The sequence below is a fragment of the Tetrao urogallus genome, assembly GCF_951394365.1.
Source record: "Tetrao urogallus genome assembly, chromosome: 1".
NCBI lineage: Eukaryota > Metazoa > Chordata > Aves > Galliformes > Phasianidae > Tetrao > Tetrao urogallus.
The window spans coordinates 58,563,855-58,589,769 of record NC_136813.1 but is presented as its reverse complement, the minus strand read 5'-3'; the positions used below and the strand labels follow the sequence as shown (position 1 = coordinate 58,589,769).

The 25,915-nt window shown below is 40.1% G+C and overlaps 1 protein-coding gene across 1 annotated transcript in view; it reads left to right on the top strand.

Annotated features, from left to right (window-relative positions):
- RASA3 (RAS p21 protein activator 3) overlaps nt 1-25,915 on the top strand; it is a gene marked incomplete at both ends in the record, with an annotated part of 126,551 nt that overhangs the window by 77,555 nt on the left and 23,081 nt on the right. Inside the window, 3 exons of the mRNA XM_079549311.1 lie at nt 15,579-15,659; nt 18,442-18,514; nt 22,522-22,601. Of these exons, the coding sequence (XP_079405437.1) occupies nt 15,579-15,659; nt 18,442-18,514; nt 22,522-22,601 (234 nt within the window). The remainder of the gene's footprint in view (nt 1-15,578; nt 15,660-18,441; nt 18,515-22,521; nt 22,602-25,915) is intronic.

The window sequence follows — 25,915 nt, the reverse complement described above, 5'->3', positions numbered from 1 at the left end:
TGAGTGTGTAGTGAGTGTAGTCATGGTGTGGAGGATTTGGCTGCTCTACGTTAAGTTATGAATTGAATTTAAATGCAGTGCAATTCTTTAGAACTGTCTGAGATACATTCTGACCATATGGGACACAGTTAAACGGGCTGTGCTTGCAAGGGCACGCAGGAAAGGAAACAATAAGTAGATACAACATCTCTAAAATAAACACTTCAGAGGTCATTAAGAGAATAGTGACTGATCTGTGGGTGTTGAGGAGCTTTAAAAGCTCTTCTGAAGAGGAAAGGGGGAAAGTAAGGAGAGAGTCATTTGTCAAGTGCCTTTAAAGCTGGTCTCTGCTTAGCATTGCATGTGCTGAGACACAGTGACTGTAGCCCAGCCTTGGCTGCCATGTGGGTAGAGCACAGGCTGTGCAGTAGGCAGCATCTGCTTTCTAACTGCTCACATGAGCTTTGCTGGAAAGTGGTGTGGGCAGCATGTTGCTTACAGGTTAGCAGCCAGTGACCTAAAAACAGCCTGGCTTTCTGTAACTTAAAATTCTCTTATCACAACAACATGGCATTTCTTAGGTTAAGAGAAATGATACTCTGTTTTGAAAATTTTAAGTGGTCAACCTCTGTGTACCAAGTCTAGTTGGAAGAGCTGAGATAAAGGCTATTCCTGTTCATGGATTAGCAGTCTGAATTCTAACTTAAGAATTAGGGGAAAACATGATCCCATCTTGACTAGTGAAGGTTTGCTATTGTCACCAGTGATTGTATCTGGAGGTGCCTTGAAAAACTACAGGAGTGCAGCTTGTCTTTCATCAATGGAATATATTTAAATGTATAAAATAAAAACAAATAGGCATAATCTTTGAGTCAGCTTTGAGCTGGAAACTTTTCTTTACTAATTAGGTTCCTTCCTGTTTTTCTCATTTATGATGGAACAAGTTTTCTTTCCTCTAGATAACGATCTTCATCAGATCCCAGGAATTGGTTAAGAAAGCGTCAAAAAAGGGTTGGATTAGCAAGAGAACTTTGAAATGCGGGACTGTATTGTGTCTGTGACACAGAAGAGCAAAATGTATCTGCTTTTTTTGTCGTGGCTGTATCTGTGATGCTGATAAGAGCGGAAAACAGGAGTTCAGAAAGGGTAGAAAAGTTTTAGATATGCTTTTCTGTGCTGTTTTTGTTGTTTTGTTGTTGTTTGTTTTGTTTTGTTTGCTTGCTTTGCATGCCATTTCAGTGCAGAAAACTCTGGGGCCCTTTATTGCCACAAGACGATTCAGTCTTTCCCAGTACTCCAGTTTGCTGTAGTAGGGTAGATGTGAATCCATTTTGAAATGGAGAGCTCTAGTTATTTGTCGGCGCAGGGTTTGACCCTCTCTTGAGGGTGCTGCACCATCCAGTATTTCTCTTTTCCAAATTGGAAGTTGCATTCCATTCACATTCAGTCCATGAACCACCTTGCCACATGGGTTTGCTGTTTCTGTGTTTAAGGAACATAATGTTTGTATGCTGCTTTAGATAAATTTCTACTCCACTGCACAGAAAGGCAGCCTACAGCCAGGTTTGAACTTGCTTCAGGGTCAAATGAAGCTTATGTTCCTGTCCAAAATATGAGCTGAATCAGTTAGGGAAGAAATGGTATTGCTGACTACAAGCAGGGAGGTTTAAAGTAATGCATTGATTGAACGCAGTTTATATCACAGGATTTTGAAAAAATCAACTTTTGTTTGCTGCTGGTAAGGAATGCTAATAAGGGCATAAAGTAGTTTCAAGGCTTAATTTTCAATAAATGTATGCATCCATTAAAATGCATCACAGCCTCCTCTCTCTAGAGAGCAAACCCTGCATCTTGTTATGCTTTTTCTTGCAGGGTGGCATCCTAGTTGTGCTTTTATTCTTGCAGTGTTTCATAACAAATTCATGGAGGAAAATTGCTCACAGATGAAATCACACAGTATCTGGTATTTTATTATGAAGTGCTGCAGTGCTGTCGGTATTGGGGAATAGGGAAGGTAATGAAGAAGGAATGGATATGACTCTCTGTTCAAGGTTTTAGCACAGTACATAGGTTTTCCTTTCTCCCAGCTCTGGTGCTGTTGAGGATAAAATGCCTGCCATCTAAGGAGATCTCTCCCCTTTGCTTCTCTATTACCACCAAAACTTTTCTGGACTTCTTGTGGTCTCCATCAAAACTCCCTGTGACTATAAATATCACCTTTTCCTGCTGCCTAATTCCCCACTAACTGAAGTATCTGTTTCACCCTTTGTTTTTGTATTCAGTATTTCTTCAGTGCTTCTCCTCTGTTTCTGAAATTCTTTCTGTTCATTCAAGTCACAAGCAAGTATCTGGTTATTTGTAGCACTAATTAAGAGCATCTTTTTTGATTAGGCCTTTTGGCAGCAGACCAAGCATTAAAAAACAAAACAAAACCTTAACCATTTTGAGATTGAATCGAAGCCTGACTGTGGAATAAATATAAGGCTTATTTTGTAATGCAAGACTGGAATGCAGCTTTTCTAGGCCAGTCTATTTCAACAATAGGTGCCACTGTTTAAATAACGTGACGGCACTTCCTGTTTTAGCCAGAGTAAACATCGTCTGGGATTATACATTGAAGCAAAGTATTCAAGCATAAATCCTTCTAATAAATGATTTTTAACTTCCAACTCTACTTGAGGTCACAGTGTTAGAGGCGGTTGAGAGCATTAAAGAGCATTCCTGTTGGATCTGTATTTGTAAGAGGCACGTGAATTTTGAGATCTGTGAGTTGTTAGCGCCTTGAGATACTGGCAGTACCCCAGGTGTCAGCCTTTCCCATTTCAGCGATGTCCTCCGATGGCAATCATCTGGAGCAGCCAGTTGTTTTTGAGGTGAGTCCCTAGGAGAAAACAGTGGCCTGTGTCAAAAAGCTCTTTGACGTACATAGTATGAAATGTAACGTAAAGACTGTTTCATTCTGAATGGTTGCTGGAATTCCTGTAGCTTTCATGACAGTTACCAACCAAAACCAGTGTTAGTGAAGCTTCTGAAGCGACAGTGCAATGGGATGCGATGGAAGTTAAAATCACACTTCTCTTTGAAATTGTTATCTGTTGCTGCAGGAGCAGTGCTTGACAAGGTGATGTTTAGATAGCAGCAAAGGAAGCTGCTCCTGATAGAGGAAACTGCAGGGTAAAGGGGAAGTCAAAGTGCCCCAGGTGTTGAAGTTGGGCTTTTTATTTCCATTTTTTTAAATTCTTTTTTTTCAAGTATAAGGAAAGCTGAGACATGGTACACAATGCATAGGAAACACTCTTCATTAACTCTATTGTTTGCAGAACTATTTGTTGAGAGGAAGCGATGGCAAAAAGTCTGCCTGTGTATGTGACAATAATGAGAAAATTTTCCAACACCATCTTTCCCAACACCATCCTGATGACCTAGAAATCATGTTCTCATTGCTGGGTATGTCGTTGTACTGGAGCTTAGCTAGTTATGAGCCAATGCTTTGCACAGTCACATAGCTAAAATCATCAGATGTCTCCTTTTTATTTTGTTATTTTCTTTTTCTTGGTGTAGACATTTGACTTGGTACAATGTATGTACCTGTCACTGTGTGTACTGATGGGTTTCAGGCTACAAAGGTTCACCAAGCCACTATCACGTGCAGCCCTTCCTTCCCTGGGGATGCTCTCTTCACAGCTAGTGGATTTACCAAAATGTAGGGCCAGAGCATCTTTTGACATCTCTACCACTTTTTCAAGTTTTGTGAAAATCACAGACTGATTCTAAAAATCACCTGGGGAGATTGGCAAAATGCAAATAGGATTTCCTCAGAGCCTTTATCTTGAGAAGGTCAGGCTGTAAGGATGCTGTTAGACTTGAAAACATTCACAGAAAAGCTACAGGAGGAACTGAAGACCTGGCAAATGTGTCTTAGGGTGACAGTGTTTGATTTATGCATGAAAAACCTCACAGTGATGAAACCTTAGTGTGTATTGTACTCAGAGAAGGGACCTTCTGATTGCATGATTACTTATTCTTAACCACAGTGACACCCGATGATTGGAAGCTGAAGGCTGATCTAGTGGGAAACAAGTAGTGAAGCACTTTTTTTGTTGCTATTCATTATCATTAATCAGTGAACAATTTCCTGTAGAATGCTGTGAGGATGTTTTTATCATTCTGAGTCCTTTGGGCTTGGTCTTGATTTCTTTCAAGAAAGTGCTCTGAGGATGTAATGAATATTACGAGCTCAGGCACAACTTGACTAGTTGGCAGATTTGATCACCATAATGAAGGAGGTCAGACTTTGCAGTTCTCATGGTTTCTTTTGGTCCCCAAATGCAAGTATGAACTGTCTGTGTAATAAGTGGAATTATAAAGTTGATGTGGGCTACTAATTACATCTGGTTGTACCAGAATGCCCACCTGACCATGTCCTCATTTGCATCTCGTTTTTCACTAAGAAGTTCTAAAGTGACAGTACACTAAGCATTTGTTTAAAGAGAGCATGCTTTGTGTTGTTTCTCATCACTAAAGATCTTAGTGTTGTATAGAACAACTGTGTAACTGCACTTTGTGAAGTTGCCTTCTTTGGAATGGATTACCATGGGTTTTTAGCTGAGCACAGGACTCATGACTGGGCTTCCAAGGTAGAGTGCAAAATGGGACAGTGTGCAATTGGAAACTGTCAACAACGTGCTTGCTGCTTTATTCCTTCTAGGGTACCAGGTTGGCCATTTCAGTGTGCTCTGAGTGTGCAGGAAGCTTCACCTGGTGCTTTATCCCATCCAGTTACTCAAAGTATTTTGTCTTCCATTAAAATCCTGTACCTTCCTCTCCAGTCATCTTCTGGGGATTATTCTGTGGTGATTCAGGTGTAGGGCCTCAGTTGGAAAAATCTAGATCATTGAACTCTTTGAAAGGCTATCTATAAAAGCAATAAATGTATGCGTTTTTAAAGGAGAACACGCCAGGCAGAATCATTGCAGGTGGGTATTTTCCTTATGTCTTAAAAATACTGGAGAGTCTGAGAAGTCTGTTGCTTCACAGCTGTGTTATTTCAGAGGAAAGTGCTAAAGTTACAGTATGTCTGCATGAACCATTTGTGTTTCTGCAGAAGGACCCAAAATGTTGTTCCTGTGTTGTACGCAGCATGTGATCCTCTGGGCACAAAACGCTATGGCTCATCTCCAGGAGAGATGGTCCCCATTTCTGCTGAGGCCTATAAAGGGATAGGCGATATAAAGGGATATAAAGGGATATAAAGGGATAGGCTATGGCAGGAACCAGGAGCACCAACAGCCATGCCTATGTATCATGCCTATGTATCAAAAGAAAGAACAGCAGTTGGGCTAGAAAAGTGTTACAGCAGCTCTGAAAGGCTGCACATGTATTGCCTACATGTGTGCTGTTTCAGTGCATCTGAATTTTAGTAATTTTAGCATAATCAAGTGTGAGTAAGTGGCCCTGTAGGACCAGGGGAGAAATCCATACATATTAAGTCAACATTCTGTGACAGCTGTTTTTTACATGAATGGTTTATGAATTCTATTTAATCTCTCCTCTTGCCAAATCAGAGACATCAAGGAATGTATATTTTTAGTTAATTTCCTAGGAAAGTTTATTATAAACTTTGTCTGTTGATGGCTGTGATGTTTGTGCATCTTGGAATGAATAGCTCTATGTGCCCTGCTGGAAAAGTTGAGATAAATTGAACTTAGCAAGCCTGATCTGTCTTTCTGTTTGGATAATGAGAAAAGACTCCTACAGCTGTGTTTCTTGGCTGCCCCTCACAAACTTGGTGTACCTGAATACTGATCTAAATTTCACATATTTAATGTGTTTTATCTTTTAATAAAAAGTAGATTTTCAGAATTGAATGCTGTGATTTCAGTTAGATGTATGATACCATATGAGTTGTGTGTAGGTTTTGTTGTTGTTTTTGTTCTCTGTTTGGTTACTGTGCTGTCTATAATCACAATGGGATAAGTTAAGGGTGGTTTTTTTTTTTTTTTGCTGACTAAATCTGGACAGCATCAAGTTATCAGTAATATATCTAGAATTCTACATACAAGAGAGCATTTCCATGAGAGCTGTGACGTAAATCACGTAACCTTAGTCCATTTCTCTTATCAAAATTAATTCAGTGCATCAGCATTACTTTGGGACTTGGTTGACAGCTTAACTGACGTTAGGTTTCAGTAGAGGTGATGAATCAGCTTAATTTCAACTCCCCAATGCAAGTACTGCATCTGGAAGAAAGATTAAAACCCTTTCATTATAAGTACTGTTAATCAAGACCACATATCATCTGATTATTCATATAAATAAAGTCAAAGGTTATTCTGACCTGTTTCAAAGTTATGTTTTTAAAGTATTAAAAGTTGTACCTACCTGTGGTGAGCTAAGGCATGCCAAATACAGAAGGTTGTAGCCTCCATGTAGATTGAACAACTACCGCTTAATTTCTTTTGACCTCTGAGTTTATTTGATCATTTAGGAAGGTGTATTTGCTGCTATGAGTATATACATTTAATTAGGTAGAGCAATGATACAAGAATCTGTATGAAAGAGTTGTCAAAGATTACTCAGTAGAAAAAAACATTATATTTGGACCAGATCATACTGAGAGGAAACTTGCTGGGCATTCAGGCTGTCAGTGCCTTTGCTGAAGTCTCATTCCCATCCCTCACCTTCCTGTTCTTCCTTGTGCCCCACTGTCACTTTAAGAGTTGTTGAGATTTGATCCAGTAGGATTACTGCACCCCGTGGTCAAAGGGTGTTGGCAAGAAATTTCAATGCTTTTCTCCTACATATGCTCTCTTCAGGCCCTCTTAACTGGGAGAGACAGAGGTTTGTCCATGAAGGTTGTGTACCAGTGTGTCAGATCTTTTATTCTTTTTATTTATGTTACCATCTGTGGCCAACCTGGGATAGCTGTTTGACTTGACTATGCTTGTCACCTAGGAAGAAATCCTTACTCAATAATTAGACAGAAAACCTTTATGAAGTCAGGGATATGCTCCTTCTGTTGTGCCTTTTTCTTTGTTTCTTCTAGTTGAATACTTCCCTTCTTGTCTCCTCTAGGGTATCTTATTTTCTTCTCTCTGCCTTAAATTCTATAAGGCTTCTGGTCTTAGTCTCTCATCTCATAACTTTTTTACTTATCACATAATCAGATCCCTGTCAGTAGACTCAAAAGCTCTTTCTTTGAGTGATTCCTGAATTGCTTTTTTTTGTAATTTTTGCCCTGCTGTGTATCACAGCCTCTGAATGAATTTCAGTCATTCCAAGACTAGCTTCTTCATTTTGTCATCCATCTTTTTGTATCATTATCAATCTGTCAAATGTTTGGAGATGTTTGTGGCCTCAGATGACTGGCGGGAGGGAAAATCAGGACGTGCTCATGCAGCTTATTTTGTTTGCCTTTGTGTTCAAGCATGTACTCAGGGACATCCACAAGTGTCCTGGAAGGTTTATGCCAAATGCAAGTAGTTCCTTCCTGGATGCAGATGAAACTTGAGCAGACATCAAGTCAAAGATTACTGCAGTTTGCTTTCCATAAAACCTGCATATCCCATACAGCACACAGTGCACTGTCTTGAGGCCAGCTGGTATTACCAAGCAGAAGAAAAGGAGATGGGAGACTTTAGTGTCACTAGCCAGCTTCATTAAGCAGGCTATAGCTGCCTTGCTGTGTCTCAGACTTGCATACTGTGTTTTGGTCTTTGGGTTTTTTTTCTTCCTTATCTGCTGTACAGACAGTATCTCACTTCTTCCATTTCGTGTTGCCTTAGGCTACAGTCAGCTGAGCTAAAGCTGTTGTTGAGGCATTAATCGTTGTCAAGGCTGCATATCATAATTGTAATCATTCTGTGCTTTCCTCTTTTTACATTCCTCACCATGCTGCTTTCACACAAATGCTTCTGCAGCTGCCTTGATGTATTGACCTGTTCTTTGGCTTCCTGCCGTACTGTATCAAATTGGATTTTTTTTTTCTTTCCTTACAAGAATCAATGTAGTTCTGCCATTAGGCAAATTCATCCTTTCCTGTTAGCACCTACTCTTCTGTATTGCTCTTCCCTTATAATTTTTACATACTAACTGCTTTGCTGCAACTTATATTTGAATCTTCTGTCTCCTCTGAAAATCAACATGTGCTACAAAATTCTCCTCCTCCTCACCATTTCTCTTTACTCTCCCATAGCTCAGCTCTTGCTCTCTGTTAATAATTGAGGCTGCAAGTCAGGGAACAAGGCAGGAGGAAATGCTGATGTCAGTGCCAGTAACAGTCACTAAATCAGTGCAATTCAGAATTTTGGCAAGCTTGTGTCTTTGCTGAAGCCCTCAGGGCACTGTCACTGAAGATATTTTTTATTTTTATTTTTAAATATATTAACCTAACTAAAAATGTTTCTGAAGTGGCTTTTAGGGAACTTGCAGCTCTTCTGTAATTGTCTCATAAACCGGATGAACTGCTAATGAATTAACTCCTTGTCCTGTGAGAACTGTAGGGCTAACACCCACTTTTTATTCTGTTTTCTTTATTTAGTACAGAGTACAGATGGTGCTCTGCAAATGTAGGGTTTCAGGAGTCATTCTAGAAATGATATTGGGAAGCAGTTTTGATGGTTCAAATTGTAGAACAGCTCCCATATTAATAGCAGAGAAGAGTCCATGTGATTTTAAACTGTCAAGAAATGTTTAGATTTATACTGACATGGTACTTTTTTTGCAGTTTATCTGAAGCGATCATGGTTTGAGCAATACATATATATCAACAATATTTCTTCTTCTTTATGTTTACTAAAATGATTTTTTGCAGTGCCTGTAGTTTTCCTGTAGTATCTCTAGTATTATTCACTTCAGCTTGTGAAACAAGGGCTGCCCTCACTACTTTTTCTTAGCATTCTAGATATTATTAGTTGGCCGTGTATGAATATTTGTTCCTGTTCTGCTTCAAAATGTCCCCAGTAAATATCTTGGAAATGAATCGTTGCTCAAACCCAAACAATTAAATCCTCTTCCTCTGCTCTGCCTGAAGGAAATCACCATTAACAGTCCTGTGTTAGCAAGAGTTATGTGTGCATGGCAGAAATGCTGTCACATGAATGGCAAAAAGTGACTCCAATTAAGCTCCTATTAACTCTCTAAGAGTTTAAGGGGATGGCATGTGGTTTATTGTTTGTAAGCCAGAACACGGTTGTTCATTGAAAAATGCAAACAACAAAACTCCCTAAAGGAGAGTGGTTTTCTGTAGAAGCAGTAAAAAGAAATGGAGGGGCATGCTTAAGAGAAGCAGCGTGGCTGAGGATTCATTAAAGGCTCTGGCTTCTTTACTGGAGAGATGGAGAAATGTAGTGCAGAAGTGGCTTGAAAAATTACAATGATAAAAATGAATAATGATGTGTTTTATTCAGGATTGCTGTATCTATTGGGACTTTGTCCCATCCTTTCCCAAATTCACTCTAGCAAGCACTGCCAATGGTCATCAGACACCATGTAACATACTGTGTTAGAGCAGGAACATAAGATGAGGGTGAGCCAGAACACATCACTGTGGGTTGTAGATAATTTCTGGTATGTTGGAACCACATCCAAAGGCAGCTGGTTGATTCCCAGGGGGAAAAGCAGACAGGTGAAAAGCATACTACTAAGAAACTGATGTTTGAAACTCACTTTGGTAGAAGCAGATAACTTCCAGAAGAATAGGTACTTTTGAAATCATCTCTTACTGGTGTTAACTTAGCAGGAATGGACATTACCTTTTGGCTTCAAATGTTCTTCCAGAGGATATAAGGCTGGACTCATACACTGATGCTGTATACCATCCTAATTCCCCAGGAACGTGGTCAAAGCATTGCCCGTGTATGGGTTGGTATGGAAACTTTCAGGACATTGAGGCATAATTGCTATAGTGTTTTAGATGGTGGATGCAGAGTGTAATTTATCACCAGCATGGAGTAAATTGTGAAAATGTATGCCTTGTTCCAGAAACCACAGGTCTCTCAGCTAGCATAATGTCAAAAATGTTGAGTGTTCTGTCCTGAATGCAGATCCAACAGATTACTATTCAGAAGTGAACAGTTCAAGATAGAGCAATTGGCCAGACCAAAAACCCAGGAAGCTCTGAATATGTCTGATAAAGAATTACAAGTGCAGTCATGCTGTAATACACTCTCCTGGCCTCCTGAAATTTATGATTCAGGGAATTCCTGAGCTAGACATAGTATCTTTTTGCATAGTAGTTGTGGAGGCAGACGCATCTAGGTAAAACCACTTTAAAGCACATGAATATGACTGGCTTAGCAAGGTCTTGGTCCCATGCAGATCAAGAGAGTAAGGAGAACGCATTGGAACGGTTCCTGCTTGCAGTGCAAGAAGAAGAGTGATTCACAGACCTAAGAGCAGCAGCCATATACCAGCATGGCTATGAGATTGGCCAAGTCATGCTTGGAAGTCTGTCATGCAGCGATAACCTCAAAGTCATCATGCATGTCTGTGCTGGAAGAGAAAAGACATTCAAAAATGAACTGAATGTGACATGTTTGATTATCCCTGAGAAAGCACTCTGAGTGGTTTATATGTTTTAAGATGATCCTATGGTCAGTAGGAAAAAAAAAAAAAGAAACTAAGAAAGTAAGTCACATACCCTGAACTTTGGAATGTCCCTAGTATGTAAATACCTAACCATAAGCCAAAAATGCATTCTTTGGATCACAGTCATGACAGATGTGCCACAAAGTTGTATTTAAGTTGATAATTCTCAGTCTAGTCAGACTTGCTGCACAAAGCACTGAATATTCAAGCTGTGACTAGGTGACTAGAGCAAGCAATGAGAGGGGAGTCTCTTGACTTCAAAAAGATTTGGGGAAGAATGTGACTATAACCAAAACAAACTCAGATGAGACAAGGCCTTCAGATAAAGGAACTCTTAATCTCACTCACATGAAATGGTGGAACAAGCAGATGCTCCAAATGAAAAATAATAAAATTTGCTGAGCATTAAGATTTATCTTAGGCACCTTGTACGTATGTGAAAACAGTTACAATACATGGATTATGTTCACTGATAGGTTGTGTAGGAAAAGTGTATTTTCTGTTGAGGAATCAGTGAGAAAACAGCCAGATTTGAGATAAGGGAATGGGAATGCTGTAGTGTTCCTAGGTTGAAGCTGAGGGAAGAGCTGAGCTGACTAGCTACTCTGGAAGTACCTTAGGCTGCCATTTCCTGGGGAAGTGGTTTGATCTGGAAAGCTGTAAGTGCAGCTGTATCTCCTCTCATTCCTCTTGTCCATGTCTGCCTTTGCATCGGTTGCACATCCTGGCTCCCGAAGATGCTGATGACACATGTGCATCCCTGACTAATCAGAAAACCTATAATTTTCAAATAATTTTTGTGATTCCAAGAAAGGGGTGTGGAACTCCCACAGACTTGGATCGCTCTGATGTTGCTTGCCTGTGCTAGGCCTGATCTTGAGGTATGATCGTTTTAGAGGCTCTCAGAGACTACAGCCTACAGCTCTTGGTTGGCAGCCCAGAGGCAGAAATGCCTGAGCGTTCAGCTGTGAGCTGCTTAGTCTTTGATGAAAAATCTTCCCTTTTCTCAAAATTTCTGCCCCTGCCTCTCTCTTGACTTCTGTAATCAAGCAATTCAAAGGCAAGGGGACATGCTCATGTTGTGTTTGGGTTTGAGGTTTTCTCTTACCCTCTGGGAATTTTCCAAAGCATATTTAGTTTTGTGAAGGTTTGGTCATAAACCACATCGAAAACTGAAATCTCTTGTTCCTTGAAACCTGTTAATTTTATAAACCACAAGTAAAATATAGCAGGCAGCTGTGTTAAGAGTTTTCCCATATGACCTGCCAGTAACCTTAGCCCAGCCCAAGCATGTACTGGCTGCAGGGGATTGCTAACCATTTCCCAGCTGGGCTGTAGACAGCTAATGAGCAGAAACTACCAGTTGGACGGAAGAGGGTCTAGCAGCTACCAGACATTTTCGCTCTGGGGGCTGATGAGTCAACTTGTAATTTGTGAATAAGCTTGATTGCCTAGACTTTTTTTCATTATCTTGCTACATCTATATTAAATTAATTCTGCAGATGATTTGAGCAAGAGCTCTAATCATTTTTACTGTCTTTTTTCACTGCTTCCTACTCCACTTTCCACTGCTTTAGTAGGGAAAGTATTATGCATCTTTTTTCCTCATAATCCAGATATCAACATTAATAATATGATACCAGTGTGGGAGAATTGGGGCTTTGTTTTATTTTATCTCTGAGTAGTGTCATTTTGTTCTAGCTCTTTTCTGTCTTATACATTAAAGCAAGTATTTTGGTAACAGATTGGGAGAGAAGGAATGTTAATTTACCTAACAACTTTCCCATGACTGAAGAAAATGGCCATAACGAAAGCAGGTCTAGAATTACAACTACTAGTTTCTTACAACTAGAGCGTGTTTGTGTTTTGCTGACTTCTTCTGCCTATTCTCACAGTACTTAGTAAGAGACAAGAACCAAAACGGACCTTTCTCCAGACATTGCCTTCCTTCCTCAATGTCCTGTCTTCAGTCTTTTGCCTGCTTTCTCCAACATCCTTAAACAATAACTCTCTTAAAAATTACCTGAAAGGCTTTAAATACCATTCATGTCAGTGTCTGTTTCCTGTTTTTCCACACTTTGTTTCTTTCAAGGTTGTTTTTGCTTTTTCTTATTCCCACTGCAGGCAGAAAAACATCTTCCTTAAGTCATCATGGCTTTAAGAGAATATCTGTGTATTCTGATTTATTTGGTTGGTTGGTTTGGTTGCTGTTTCTTGGTGTTTTGTGTTGTTGTCTTTTTTTTTTTTTTTCCCAGAGAACACAAAACACTACCCTACTATTTTAAACACATCTCTGGTCTAGCCCAGAGCTGTTTCTAATATTTGCTGCTGAATGATGCTTCAAATATGGCACGGTAGTTCCAGTGTTACACCCTTCTTGATCAGCAGTTTAGGCATTCCTGAGCAGGAGGAGACTTCTGGACCATTATACTTTCATAGCTCCCTGCAAACCTGCAGTTCATTATCTGTATAATCTCTCTTCGAAGCCCTGTGTTCTTTTGGCCTCTGTGACATCCTGTGACAATATGTTTTGCAATCTCATTATGCATTGTGTGGAAAAAGAACTTCCTTTTGTTTATTTTAAACCTGCTGCCTGCTCATTTCATTGTTTGCCCCCTAATTCTTGTTTCGTGAGGAAATGTTCTTCACATCATTCATGATTTTATGAGCTGTTCATGAATGGATAACTTCTGTCTTCTGAGATGAGCCGCACAAACATGGAGAGCACACGAAATCAAGAGGCATTTTGCTTGCTGCTTAGTTTTTTAGAGCACACTTGATTCAAGATGCCAGAGCCCAGTGTTACTGTGTTCCCTCTGACCAGCTAATGATACTGCTTGTTGATGGAACCATCAGTGACAGCTGAAGTGATGGTGTCAGAGTACTATCCGCAAAAACCATCAGGCTTTTTTATAGGTGGTGGTACGAGAGTAAACCCTATTGCTATGCATGTGTGTACTTAGAGTATGCTTGTGTGTATGGATAACTTCATGCTTTCCAGCATTCAAATGCATCTTTGATTTTATTTTGTAGTGCTCTATGTGTCCTCAAGTTTAGATCACGCTCTCTGGGATCCTTTTCTATTGTCCACATATTCTGAAAGGACTGCTTTTATTAAAACAGGAATAACTCTGTCTCTGAACATGCTTTCATTGTGTAACTTTCAAATAACTCTTCCTGTATGGATGAGAGCTGACTTGGAAACCATTCACGAACAGCAGAAAATTGGCTGACTGCTAGAAAGCCATTGAGCTAATGTTTCATTTCAATGAACTTAAAGGCTGCCTTAAGGAAGCAGTGGAAGGGGGTTGGGGGTTGACACTGACACATAGTGTGCCGTTCTTCTGTTCACATACGAAACCATCCAAAAGAATGACCAGCAGGCACACTCACAGAGTGTTTCTCTGTGAATATAGTGTCGTTAGGATAAAGAGTGCTGGCAAAGAAGTGACCTCTCCTGCACTCACAAGAAAAATCTAGCTGGACCTGACTCTTCTTAAAGGCTTTCTGCTCGTACTTCCAGGTTTTCCACCTCTACTTCTTGCTACTGTGACTGAAGGCTGTAGCGTGGAGTTCCCTGTAAATCTTTCTATTCATGCTTACCTTTTTTGAATGTAAAAAGTAGCGTTTTCCTTTCAAATTGGAATAATTGGGGACCGTTTGTATTAAGCCAATTATTTAGCCTTTATCCTAGGTCAGGGAATCCAACTGTAAATACAATGTACTACTTCCTCTGCCTGTGTGTGGCGCCTTAGAGTGATCTTCGGGTTTTTTCTACTTGCTGCGTGAACTTATCTAGATTGGATTAGGGCAGAACTTCCTCTGGTAAAAGTAGGTGTCTGTATCGGATCCATCACTGTAGTCATCCCTTTATGTGGAGTAAGTAAAAGTTCTGTGGTTAAGCTGCCTATGAAGTCCACACCATATGTTACAAAATATTTCCTTTGTGGATAAAATTGTGGAACACTGTTAACTGACTTTTGTCTACTGATTTATTTATTTATTTTTCTGAATCAAAGTTGCTGTCATTGAAAGCAGTACAATGGATCTCACCCAGGTACCTTTTATACCGTGCCGGGGGAGTATCACTCTTTGAGAGTAGTGCTACTCCCCTGTTTAAAGCAGAGCTTGTTTCAGAAGGGAGAGCCCTGGCACTAACCTCTCTCCTTTTATTTTCATTTTGTGCTGCGTTCCTCAGCAGGTTTTAGCTTTATGGAATATTTTTTCATTGGTTGTGGCTTTTTTTTTTTTTTTTTTTTTTTTTTTTTTTTTTTGGTTTGTTGTTGTTGTTGTTGTTGTTGTTTTTTCCAAAGAGATGTTGAAATCAGAGTGCGAAAGTACAGATTTCTCACCTTGGCTTGCAAGAGAAACCCATTTGTTACGTTTTGTCCCTGCAGTGTCAGTTCTCTGACTTTTTCAGTGGAAAGCTGCTGGAAGTGTTTCTTTTTTCTAATTTGTTTTTTAAAAGTATAATGGAGAAAGATGGATAAGACATGCGGTCTGTGGGGCTGCAGTTAACACAGCCTGTGCCAAATCTTGTCCAAAGAGCAGAGGCCTTTGTAGACGTGATTCTGATAAATTACTTGACTACTGCAGGGATGTGTGTGTGTGATTTTTCTTTTTAATCCTTTGTTACAGAAATAAACTCTGGTTGTCACTGTCTGCTGAATAAATTGTTAGAGACTTTTCAGGAGTTGACTGTTCCCATCTTGACAGCATGCTCTTTTTTCCATGAACCTTAAGCTGTTCTAGTTGAACAGTAAGAGTCCTTCAAGTTAAGGTTTCTCTGCAATTTAACTTTAATTTTGTCCATGTTAAAATTATTATTTAAGACCATACATTCTCAAGTTTTAGTTACATATTAGATCCTTGTGCTTAGCTACATTTTAATTCTCTAGTAAAAGATATTGTGAAAACGGAGCAGGATAAAGATGCATAGCTTGTATTTTCTTTCCAGTCTCTTCCTACTTTATTGACCTGCTTGTCTGCTATTTTTTTTCTTCTTTTTACAGAGTTCTAGAATGCCAAGGCCTTCCCATTGTGAATGGGCAGTGTGATCCCTATGCCACTGTTACCTTAGCAGGACCTTCCAGGCAAGTATTTGCTCCTTCAAAAACTTCCATTTCATAAGGATATTTTCTATTTCCTTGGTCTAGAAAACTCTATTCTCAGGTAGACAGAATATTTAGACAGCAGTGAAATAAAGTATTTATGTGTCTATGTATGAACTACTAGGGTATACTCAAGTAAGTAATTTGATGCTTACTTCAGTTTTGCTTTATATAAAGGTCTGAATAATTTTACTATCTTGGAGTATGTAATTTGTGGTTAGGTTTAATTTGTGCATCTTCTCACCTCATAGTTGGAGGCCATTTTTCTTTAACAAATTTATTGCCTAATTTTGGGCAAGGACAGAAGAGAAAGCTGAATACATCAACATCATGGAGAACTTGCATTTGTATGTGAATATTTAGAGTCTTTTATGCTTTTGGGGTGTGACAGATTAAGGTATATATAGAAAACCTTAGGTAGCTCAATCCTGTAATTTGATATGTGTGGATGTAATAGCATGGATAAAATTTTAGATTCTGCATAATCATATTTAGCTTAAATACCAGATTAAATTTTCCTGTTCTTTTCCAGAATTGATCATGCTGTTGGATGTCACAGTTTTGTTTCTGTTTATGTAGAGGGTCACCTTTCATGGCTGTGACATATTAGAAAAAAATCACAGCTCTCTTCTGAACTCCCAAGTATTTTGTAGCATAGGCTACAACATATAACGTATAATATTTTACAATAATTTATTAAAATCAGCATAAGTGAGATGCATTCTTGACAAATACCTTGCATGCAGAAGTCTTTGAGGCTGGTCTGTATTCCTCATTTTTCCTAGGTGTCCTATGTCATTTGTATCTTAATGAGCTGTGTATTTGAATTGTACACTTTGTCTCTTTAAGCATATAATTTCTTTCAGATGGCACTGGGTGTTAATAACTGAAACTGTATGGAGATCTCTTGACTAACTCTAGTACCCTTGAATGTCTAAACTTGCCTCTCTTCATCTGTTCCCCCTCCCCTGCCTTTGGATAACGTACAACAGCTGATAACATACTTTCCTTTAAAATAAGGAGCACAGCTCCATCTTGTTCCTATCTGTTTTTGTTTCATTTTCTGTTCGGGAGAGAAGGCTTGCCTCCTGTCTTCAGCAAGCAGCATGCAGCTTATTCCTATCCAGTGCTTTAATTGCCCAATAATTGTGCCTGCCTTAATCGTCTCCCGTTCTACATCCTGCTTCCCAGTCCCCTCCCTGATGGGCTTATCAGTAAAGAGGTTGATTGGCAAGTGTGACTGATGAGATGGGATAGGCAATCAGCCCCATGTCCTGCAGGCGATTAGTCTCTTATCTCTCATCTCCTCCTAGGAGCAGTGAGGTATTTTTAATCTGTGTATCTTCTCTTCTCTGTTTTTTTCATTGCCTCCCCTTTTAGGAGAGGGAAAGCTGCTTTTGCTGCTGTATTTTATGCAGTGCCGAGCATAAAAACATCAACAAATGCTCTGTTGTTTATTCTGTAGTTTATACGTACAGAGCCAACAGATCTCTCAGCTGGAGCTGGTTCAGGAAAAGTACTGTATACTTCTGGGCTGGACCTTTCAAATCACATCAGAAACATGTAGTGGCAATAGAAATTTAACCCAGCTTTGCTTGCCCACTGTGTATGTATATGTCCAGTTAATAAAAACAGATACAAGCTACCTAAGCAGCTTTGCTGCACGAGAAATGAGGAATAGATTCTGGAATAAAATAATTAGTAGGTCAGTTTTCCTCTTGGTAGGTGCAGCTCTCTATCTCTGTCTGTTTTATCTGTGCTTTGTTGCTGGGGAGCTTTAGGGGAAGATGTGACACAGGACAATACAGTTTCTCACTTGTATGTAACTAGAAGATACAAGCATAGGTTTGTAGCAATTATCCGTGATGTGGAATACATTGGCTGGCTGTAGCCCATTAGCAAACAGTTAGATGTCTGTATTCTAAAATGCAGATACAGGTGGATGATGCTGCCTAGAGACAAATGAATGAGCAGTGCTAAACTTTGTCAGGCCTGTTCCCCAGTGGTTTAAGGGATCATAGAATAGAATCACGTAGGATCACAGAATCTGGATAAAATGGAGGTCTGCCATGTGTTGTTCCTACAGAGCAGTAGAAATTAGAGACTTCTGCTCAGCACTGCTCACTGTAGTTCAACAACATACCATTTACTAGGGGCTGTTGTGGCTGCAGGGAAGAGAGTGGTATATACCAATTAAAATCTGACTTTTTAAGAAAAGTGAGGCTTTAAAAAGAAACCTGAAGACCTTCCGTGCTCTACTGCTCCTTTGAAAAACTTCTTCGTTCTTGTGAGAAAAGTGTTTTTTTGATTGTTTAACACCTCTGAAAAGCATTCATTGATTCCTCAGGCTAAGGTTATAAAATATAAAATACAGAAATATCTATATCAGTCCTCCTGACTCCTGTGCTCTTAGGGTATGAGAATATCTTGAGCAGACTCTCCCCTCAAATATTGTTATTCAAAGCTTCATTCCTGCAAGTCATTTTGTTCAGATACAAGATGCTGCTGGATCAAGAAAGTAGGAAATCAGAACTCAAGGACTTAGTTTAAGAAAGGATAGCAAAATGTAATTACTGCCACTTGAGACAAATAGGCTGCAGTGAATCCTCTCTTAAGTGTGTGTGTGTTTGCATGCCTTGCGTGCTGCAGCCACATGGCATGCCAGTTTTACCAAATGAGTGACTGTTTGTTCTTCAGTGGCTGTGTTCTAAGATCATGGGTTCTGCTGATGCTTTCTTACACTTTTTTTCTTTTCTTTATTCAGATCGGAAGCCAAAAAGACTAAAGTTAAAAAGAAGACCAACAATCCACATTTTGATGAAGTGTTTTATTTTGAGGTTGGTATTTCAAAGGAATGGGTGATAAGCTGAAATACTATACTGTAGATAGTTGGCACAGCATCCTGCCCCATGTTGTGCCAGCTGTCTTCTTTGAAGGCTGTTTCAAAGCAGTGCTGGGGAAAGAAGTATCCAGGGTCAGACTAGATGTCTGCTGAGGCAGTATGTTGCTTCAGCCCAGGTGCTCTGAGGCAGATGCTTCCACACGGGCACTTCTCCTGAGTAGCAGGCTTTACTCAACCCAGGTATAACTCAATCCAGACGAGTTTTGAGAGAGTTAAGAATGAGCTTTTATATATGCGTATTTTTTCTGGCTTGTGGTTTTACGGCAGCTCCACCCTTCTTTTCCAGGCAATGGGGGGAAGGTTGTCTCAGAGGAGCAGTGAAAACCATAGTGGAAAGATACTTTTTAAAAAGAATGTTTCAGCAGTCTACCAGTCTCCTGTAATACTAGCACATGAAGCCCCTACAACTTTATCTAACACAGAACATTTTCAACAAGTGCAGTTAAGACAACGTGTAACTCTTGAAGTGCTAGTTTTGTTTCTTTTTGGCAAAAGTACACTTAATTGTGGTGTGTCCTTACCTACACGTGCATGTGTTTATAATATGGATGCCCCTTGAAACTTTTCGTTCTGTCTGTGAAGTATGTGAATCTTTCTCTTTTATTTCTCTCTTGGACATTTTAGTCTTGGTCTGCACTGAATTGTTCTATTTCAGTAGATACCTCAAAATCCAATCTGGTGTAATTTAATCAGTGAAAAGCCAGAATAGTAATACCGTGCAGTTGGCATATCACTGGTAAGCCCTGCTTATTCCTATGTCATGCATTATCCAGGTTGCATCTGCATCAGCAGCTGCTGGCATGGTACTGGGGATGTGATTTTGAGAGTTAGTCCTAGGGCACAGGCAGCTGACTGTGTTAGGAGATGCAAGGAGAGAGGAACCAGACAAGCACTGTTGCACAAAGTGCACGCATCCTGCATGCAGTGCCTGTGAGTGGCCTTACTGCTGTCATCCACCCAGTCTGCTCACTGCTGTCTTTGCTTAGAAGCTGACAGTTGAACCAACTGATCTGAAGTCAGTCATACCAATAGCAATGCACTCTTGTTGATATATTTGAGGAACAGATACTCAAGTTCTTAATTGGCACTTTCTTGCTGCCCAAATAAGTGGAAGCCCTGAGGCTTGGTCAGGGTAATCTTTCCTTCAGTAATCCATCAAATCTCTTCCTAGGGTGTATTCACTGCAGCTTTACCTTTGACTAGCCCTGAGCCCTTATGGGGCTGACCTGACTCATATAATTGTGCTGCACTGAGTGGGGAGGAGAGATCCCATGGTACTGAATACTGAAACTGCACTGCGGTGTCTGTATTCAGGATTTCGGTCTGTCAGCTGTTCCAGAGCTGCAGCCTTTGGCAGTGAAACAGAAGTAACGTTCTGTGTTAATAAACTAGAATGGACTTCCTGATTCTTAACATCATTCTTAACATCAAGGAATTCAGCTTGTATATCACAAAGCTTTACCTGTCTCTTTCCTCTGCCTTCTGTGTGCTGCAGAAATAGTGAACATTTGGTATTTAAACACTGAGCTTGGCAGGTGGTGCCAGGTGGGGAGAGGAAAGAGAGGAGCAGAATGCACCTTCCAACTGGAGCTGTGGAAGGGGGCTGGTGGTTTTCTTTGCCTGCCTTTATGCTAAGAGCTGAGTTGCTTGCAAGTATCTATAAAAGCAAAACTTGAACTGGAACCCATACCCTCACTGTTCTGCTAACTCAAAGTAAAGGGTTTTCTGTGTGGGTAAGGACAATGCTTGGACAGTATGTGAAACAGCCCTCAGTGCCAACAGAGCCATCATAAATTTATGTCATTTTGAGTAGTTGGTATATACCAGGCTAAATGTCTCCAAGGAATAAGGTTCAGTAGCACTGCTAGGGCTGGAAAATACATTCACTAATGAGACGTGGGCAGACCTGTAGCTAACCTGATTCCTGTGGAGCTGCACAGATTCATGCTGTTGACAGACGTATCATTTACTGCTTCCGAACAGTTTCATCAGCTTTCCTGCAGTCTGCTAGCACAGCAATTGGCCATGGCTCTAAGGAAGAAGAAAATCTGTAGAAGTCAGTGAAGACATGCATTTCTTTCTGCAGCAAAATAGATTTAATTAGCTAAATGGAAAACAGCTTATCATTGATTTGGAAGATTTAAGGGCTTGCTTAAGGATGCTACAAGTGAAACTTGCACCTGATGATTTGGAGCCATTTTCACCACCACTTCAGCTGCAGCAGTGAAGAAGCTTAGATGTACAAAGCTACAGGGAAATCTCCCACTCATGAAGGAGGTAGTGCTGGGAGCCTGTTTGCAAACCCAATTGTGCTAAAAATTGAGCAACTGATAAATAAACTTGTCAGTTTGCCATCTGAGCTGAAAGTTCCCTAATATCTAATTCCATCCTTGAAACTGATGGGCTTATTAGGACGCTCTTTTTAGCATTTTGATTGATCTGCATACTAAGCAGTCATGCAGATGAACAGAGGAACCTCATGCATGCAGACTCCAGCAAAGCTTCTCAGAAGTGTTTACTTGAAAGGGGTGTGCCATAAGTTACATGTCTGTTGTAACTTTTTGTAACTCATGTCTTTCAGGTAATAAACACTACAGTTTGCTTTCTTATTCAGAACTACACCATTATCTTTACAATGCTAATACAAAATATGTAATTTTCAGTTATATAGGATGATTTCTTGAAGCCATAATGAAGATGGTTGCAAGCGTAGGGGGGAGAAAAATTGTTCTGAGCTGCTGATATTGTAGGATGCATTTAAATTACCATGATATTGGGCTTACTGGTGCGTTTCATTTGGTTTTGGGCTAGAACATTTGGTACCCAGTGCTGCTATGGTACCTTTGTATTCAGGTGTATCACCTTGAAAATGGAGCCTTCTCTTAAGCACACAAAAGACTGTTGGGTGTCAATCTGAAGATTCTTTTCTAATTTCTCTCTATCTGTGCAGCTACATCTTTGGCTCTCTTGTTTGTTCTGTCTGCATCTGATGTAACAAGAAGTCAAGTTTACAATAAAAGCCAGTTTTTGTGAGTGGGAAGCATTAAGCCACATGAGTATTTAAACATTCAATAAAGCTGAGCTTCTGTGTGCAACCAAGAGCTGAACCCACACATCATACGCACTTGTGTTTGGTTGGTTCCTGCTGTGGTTTCAGCTGGGTGGGGTAGCCTTTTTCTCAAGTTTCTGACACACTATGAAAAAAACAAAACTATCAAAGGCTTTTTTAGATCATACTAGAAAAGAGATTTTAAGAAATGTTTGTACAAAAGCTTTCTTTTGCTAATGCTCTACACCTGCAGCTTATCTTCCCATTCTTTTCTACCCATGCTTTCCTTTATCAGTGTTGCAAATGTGGTTGCAGTGCACCTGATTCTAAATTCTGACATACGTAGCACAGTGTAGCATCTCTTAGACAGTTGATCTGCTTGGTACATTTTGTGGGGGTGTGATAAATCGAATTCCAGGATACCATGACAGGCTGAACTTCCCAATTTTAATTGGATCCATTGTGAACTGTTTTTAGTGGTGGTTTTGCTTTTCACCTCTCTCTTCTTCAGAATGCCTTAGGCATCTGTTGCACAGCTGTACTTAAGGCATGGGTATTAATTGCCCTTTATTTCTTTTGATAGTGGTATTCATTTGCATGTTTTTTTTTCTTTTGACAATGTAAATTCAAAGTACTGTAGTAATATTAAAGACATTCTTTCTCTGGTAAATAAAGTGTGAAGTGTTTAATTACCTTTGAATAAGATTCTTACCACATCTCTATAGTGGGGAATCTGCAGTCTACAGGTTTATTACCATGCTTGAATGTTTTCATAATCAGGGATGGATTCCTTGCTGATAGTCAAATGCCACAATGTTCCAGAGCTTTGTAGAAGTAACAGGGAAATGCTTTTGTATCAGTTTAATTTGTTACAGGTTCCTCCTTTTTTTTAGGTTACAAGACCGAGTAGCTACAACAAGAAATCCCAATTTGATATTGAAGATGTTGATGAAGTTGACAAAATGGAGATTAGGTAATACAAAATAGCTTCTACTGATAATCTTCCAAAGTTATGTGCTTTGTAGTAGACTGTTTTTTCAAAATGACAAGCATGATTTCATTGTTGGTGACTCAAAGAGGATTCTTTGTCGCTGCATCTATTCCTTTACCTGCATGATCCTGTAGATCCTATATGAATTTGTGACAGTTGTGCTGTGGGAGACATCCTCGTTATTTTCCTCAGTATCCTTTCTCTGTGTGTATAACGTGCATGTGTGTATGCTAATGTGCATTTATCATTGAGTGCAGCCTTTTATGTCTGGTCTCTCTTTCAACCCTCCTTCCCTCAGTTTCCCAGGAGAGCCCAAGAGCTCTGTGATGCTCTTTGTTAAAGGATCTGTTTTCTTTTGTCACTTAATTTTAGCAACCAAGATAAGGTCCTCCTTCCCTGAAAGGAAACTCTTGAGCTGAAATTTTCTCTGGGTCTGAGGCAGTTTCTCTTCTCTTTTTCCTGCCAGAATGTAACCCCTTCTTGTGAGGCTGGGTACGATCCATTGCACAGGAAAGAAGTAACTCTTATTTCAAAAACAAAACAACCCCACCCACCCACTTACTGCTATTTTAAAACTTGCAGAGGCCTATCAACAGTGTTTGTGGGGATGGGTGAAAGGTCAGAGTGGGGAGGAAACAGTAGGGGTTGCAAAGCCTTGTGGCATCTCATGTGTGAGGTACTGTTGCATACCTGAAACTTGAAGGTTTAGTCCATCTGGTGATCTGCACAGCAGGTGTGGAAACTGCTTTATCCACATACATGTGTGGTGTGGTATTTCTTCTTTCTCCTAGGATTTAGAGAAAGAAAAGTTGAGGAGGAAGGGCATCCCTCCTACTCCTTTCTCTCCAGGTGCTCCCACTGGAGAGTCAGTGAGGGCTCCTCTCTCAAAACATTCCCTAGTCCCTTCAGAAGCATTACTGGCAGTAAGGAAAAGAGGAGGACCAGGCAAGGGGAACATTCCCACCAAGCAAGATGTTTGTGTTAATGAATGAATGAGAGCTGCCATGTTACCTTCTACTTTGCCTGTCAACTGCTTGTTCATGTAGCCCGTTACTGTAATATCACAGTACTGCATGGCCATTAATAGACGTGTGTTTGCCAGGACTCTGTGAGACAGGAAAGGGAGATTATTTGTATGCAAGAGACACAAGAGATGTAAATGAGTTTCAAAAAAGCATTCCATTCCTTAACAACAAAACATCACGATGTGACGCAGAAGACTAGTAAAGTAGCTGGGAAAGACTAAGCACTTAAATAATAAGTGAAAGTAGGTAAAGAATTAGTTTTGGTTGGGCAAACTGTTTGCTCAGACAGTTTGTCCCATATAAGACAGAGTGGTTTTGTTTCCATCTCGGGTTCTTCTCCCAGCCCCCTCATTTCCTCCCCTCTGTTTTCTAAGAGTGAGATTGCCCCCATGCCCTCTGGATGGATCATACAATTAATGGGTTTGGGGGTTTGTTTTCTTTTTCTCTCCTGAGAAAATACCATTCCACAGAGTACAGAGGCAACTCAGTCTCTCATGGTTTTTCTCTAAAGCTATGAAAGTTTCTCTTTTTGAGTGGGTGTAGGAAGTTGCAGGCAGAGCATATCAGCACTAAAGGACCAGATGTTCTGGTGAAATTCATTGTTTCTCCTCCTCCTCTCTGTTGTTCTTTCTTCCTCTCTGTCAGCAGTGTCTGACCATTTTAGAATAAAGCTTTAGACTCCAGGGTCTTGTGTATAGTATTTTCTTTTAATTTTACTTACGCTTTATGCCTCAAGCACACAAAACAATAATGTCAGAATTTGAATGCCTGCTTTGCTTATTGTACAGCATGAGATCTGCCTTGAGTTTTGAATTCCTCTCCTGCTGAAACATTTTACTGTTCTTACATTTACTTTTTTTTCTATAACTTCAGTTGCTGTAGGGCATGCCCTTCGGAAGTGTGTGAGGCTGTGTATGTTTCAAAGTGTTACTGCCAGTGAGCATCTAGAAGGCATTTACATAAACTAGAAACCCGTTGCCTGTAAATACTTTGTAAATGCAGAGTTGGACTATGTGTAAATAACCTTCTCAAAATCCCTTCCTGAAGCTGCACTTAGCCATTTGAATTAGTTTGTAAGATTGCAATCAACTGAATATGGAGAAAAAATAGAGAAGATAGGATTTTTCAAAGACTTTTCCTGTTGGGTCATTTTTGCACTGCAGGAAAAAAAAAGTTAAAATATTAGAGTTTGAAGAACTTAAACTAGCAGGCACGTAACATGAGCTTTTGACATGTCTGGCATATGAAACTTGATGCATGAGACAGAGAGGCAAGACTCAGGGGATTTAAAAGTGACATTCTCTGCACTTGCATAAGGTAGGAAAAACCTCTAACAGGACTAGCAGTCCTCATTCTTTGACAGCCTACTGTGACTTGCTTGAGACTAGGAAGGTGGTGTAAGTATGTCCATAATGTTTCCAGCGGAGGGCCACGAAGATGGTGAAGGGCCTGGAGCATCTCTCCTATGAGGAAAGGCTGAGTGAACTGGGTCTGTTCAGCCTTGAGAAGAGAAGACTGAGAGGGGACCTGATCCAGGTCTATAAATATCTAAGGTGTGGGGGGCAGAATGGCGAGGCCGGACTGTTTTCAGTGGTGAGTGGAGACAGGACAAGGGGAAACGGCTGGAAACTGCAGCATAGGAAGTTCCGCACAAACATGTGCAAGAACTTCTTTACAGTGAGGTGACGGAGCACTGGAACAGGCTGCCCAGGGAGGTGGTGGAGTCTCCTTCTCTGGAGATGTTCAAGACCTGCCTGGATGCCGACCTGTGCGACCTGCTGTAGGGAACCTGCTTTGGCAGGGGGGTTGGACTCGATGATCTCTGGAGGTCCCTTCCAACCCCTACAATTCTGTGATTCTGTGATAATGATTTTGCACCTTATCCAGATTACAGTTATAGTTCTCCTGGAAATCTTCATTATTCAAGAACCTGCATTTTTCCCCATGCAGTCTTTTTTCCCCAGAGTTTAAGGCATATTGAGACTGTCACTGAGCTGAGAAGTTCTTAGCTGTGATTGTTGTAAAATGAAAATGCCTCTTTGAGAAAGCCTTAAAATGTGTACAGAAATATCTGTCCTAGAGTTTGAAACCCTCACTCTGAGATGTAGCATTTATCCACAAATGCCAGGTTAGACACCAGTACTTCTACTTTGAATCTAAGAGCAATTGTTTTACATCCTGAATGTTAAAGAGTGTATGAAAGGCAAGGAACCATCATCTAACAGAATTTCAATGTATGAGGAACTAAGCAACAGAAATTGCATAGATTAC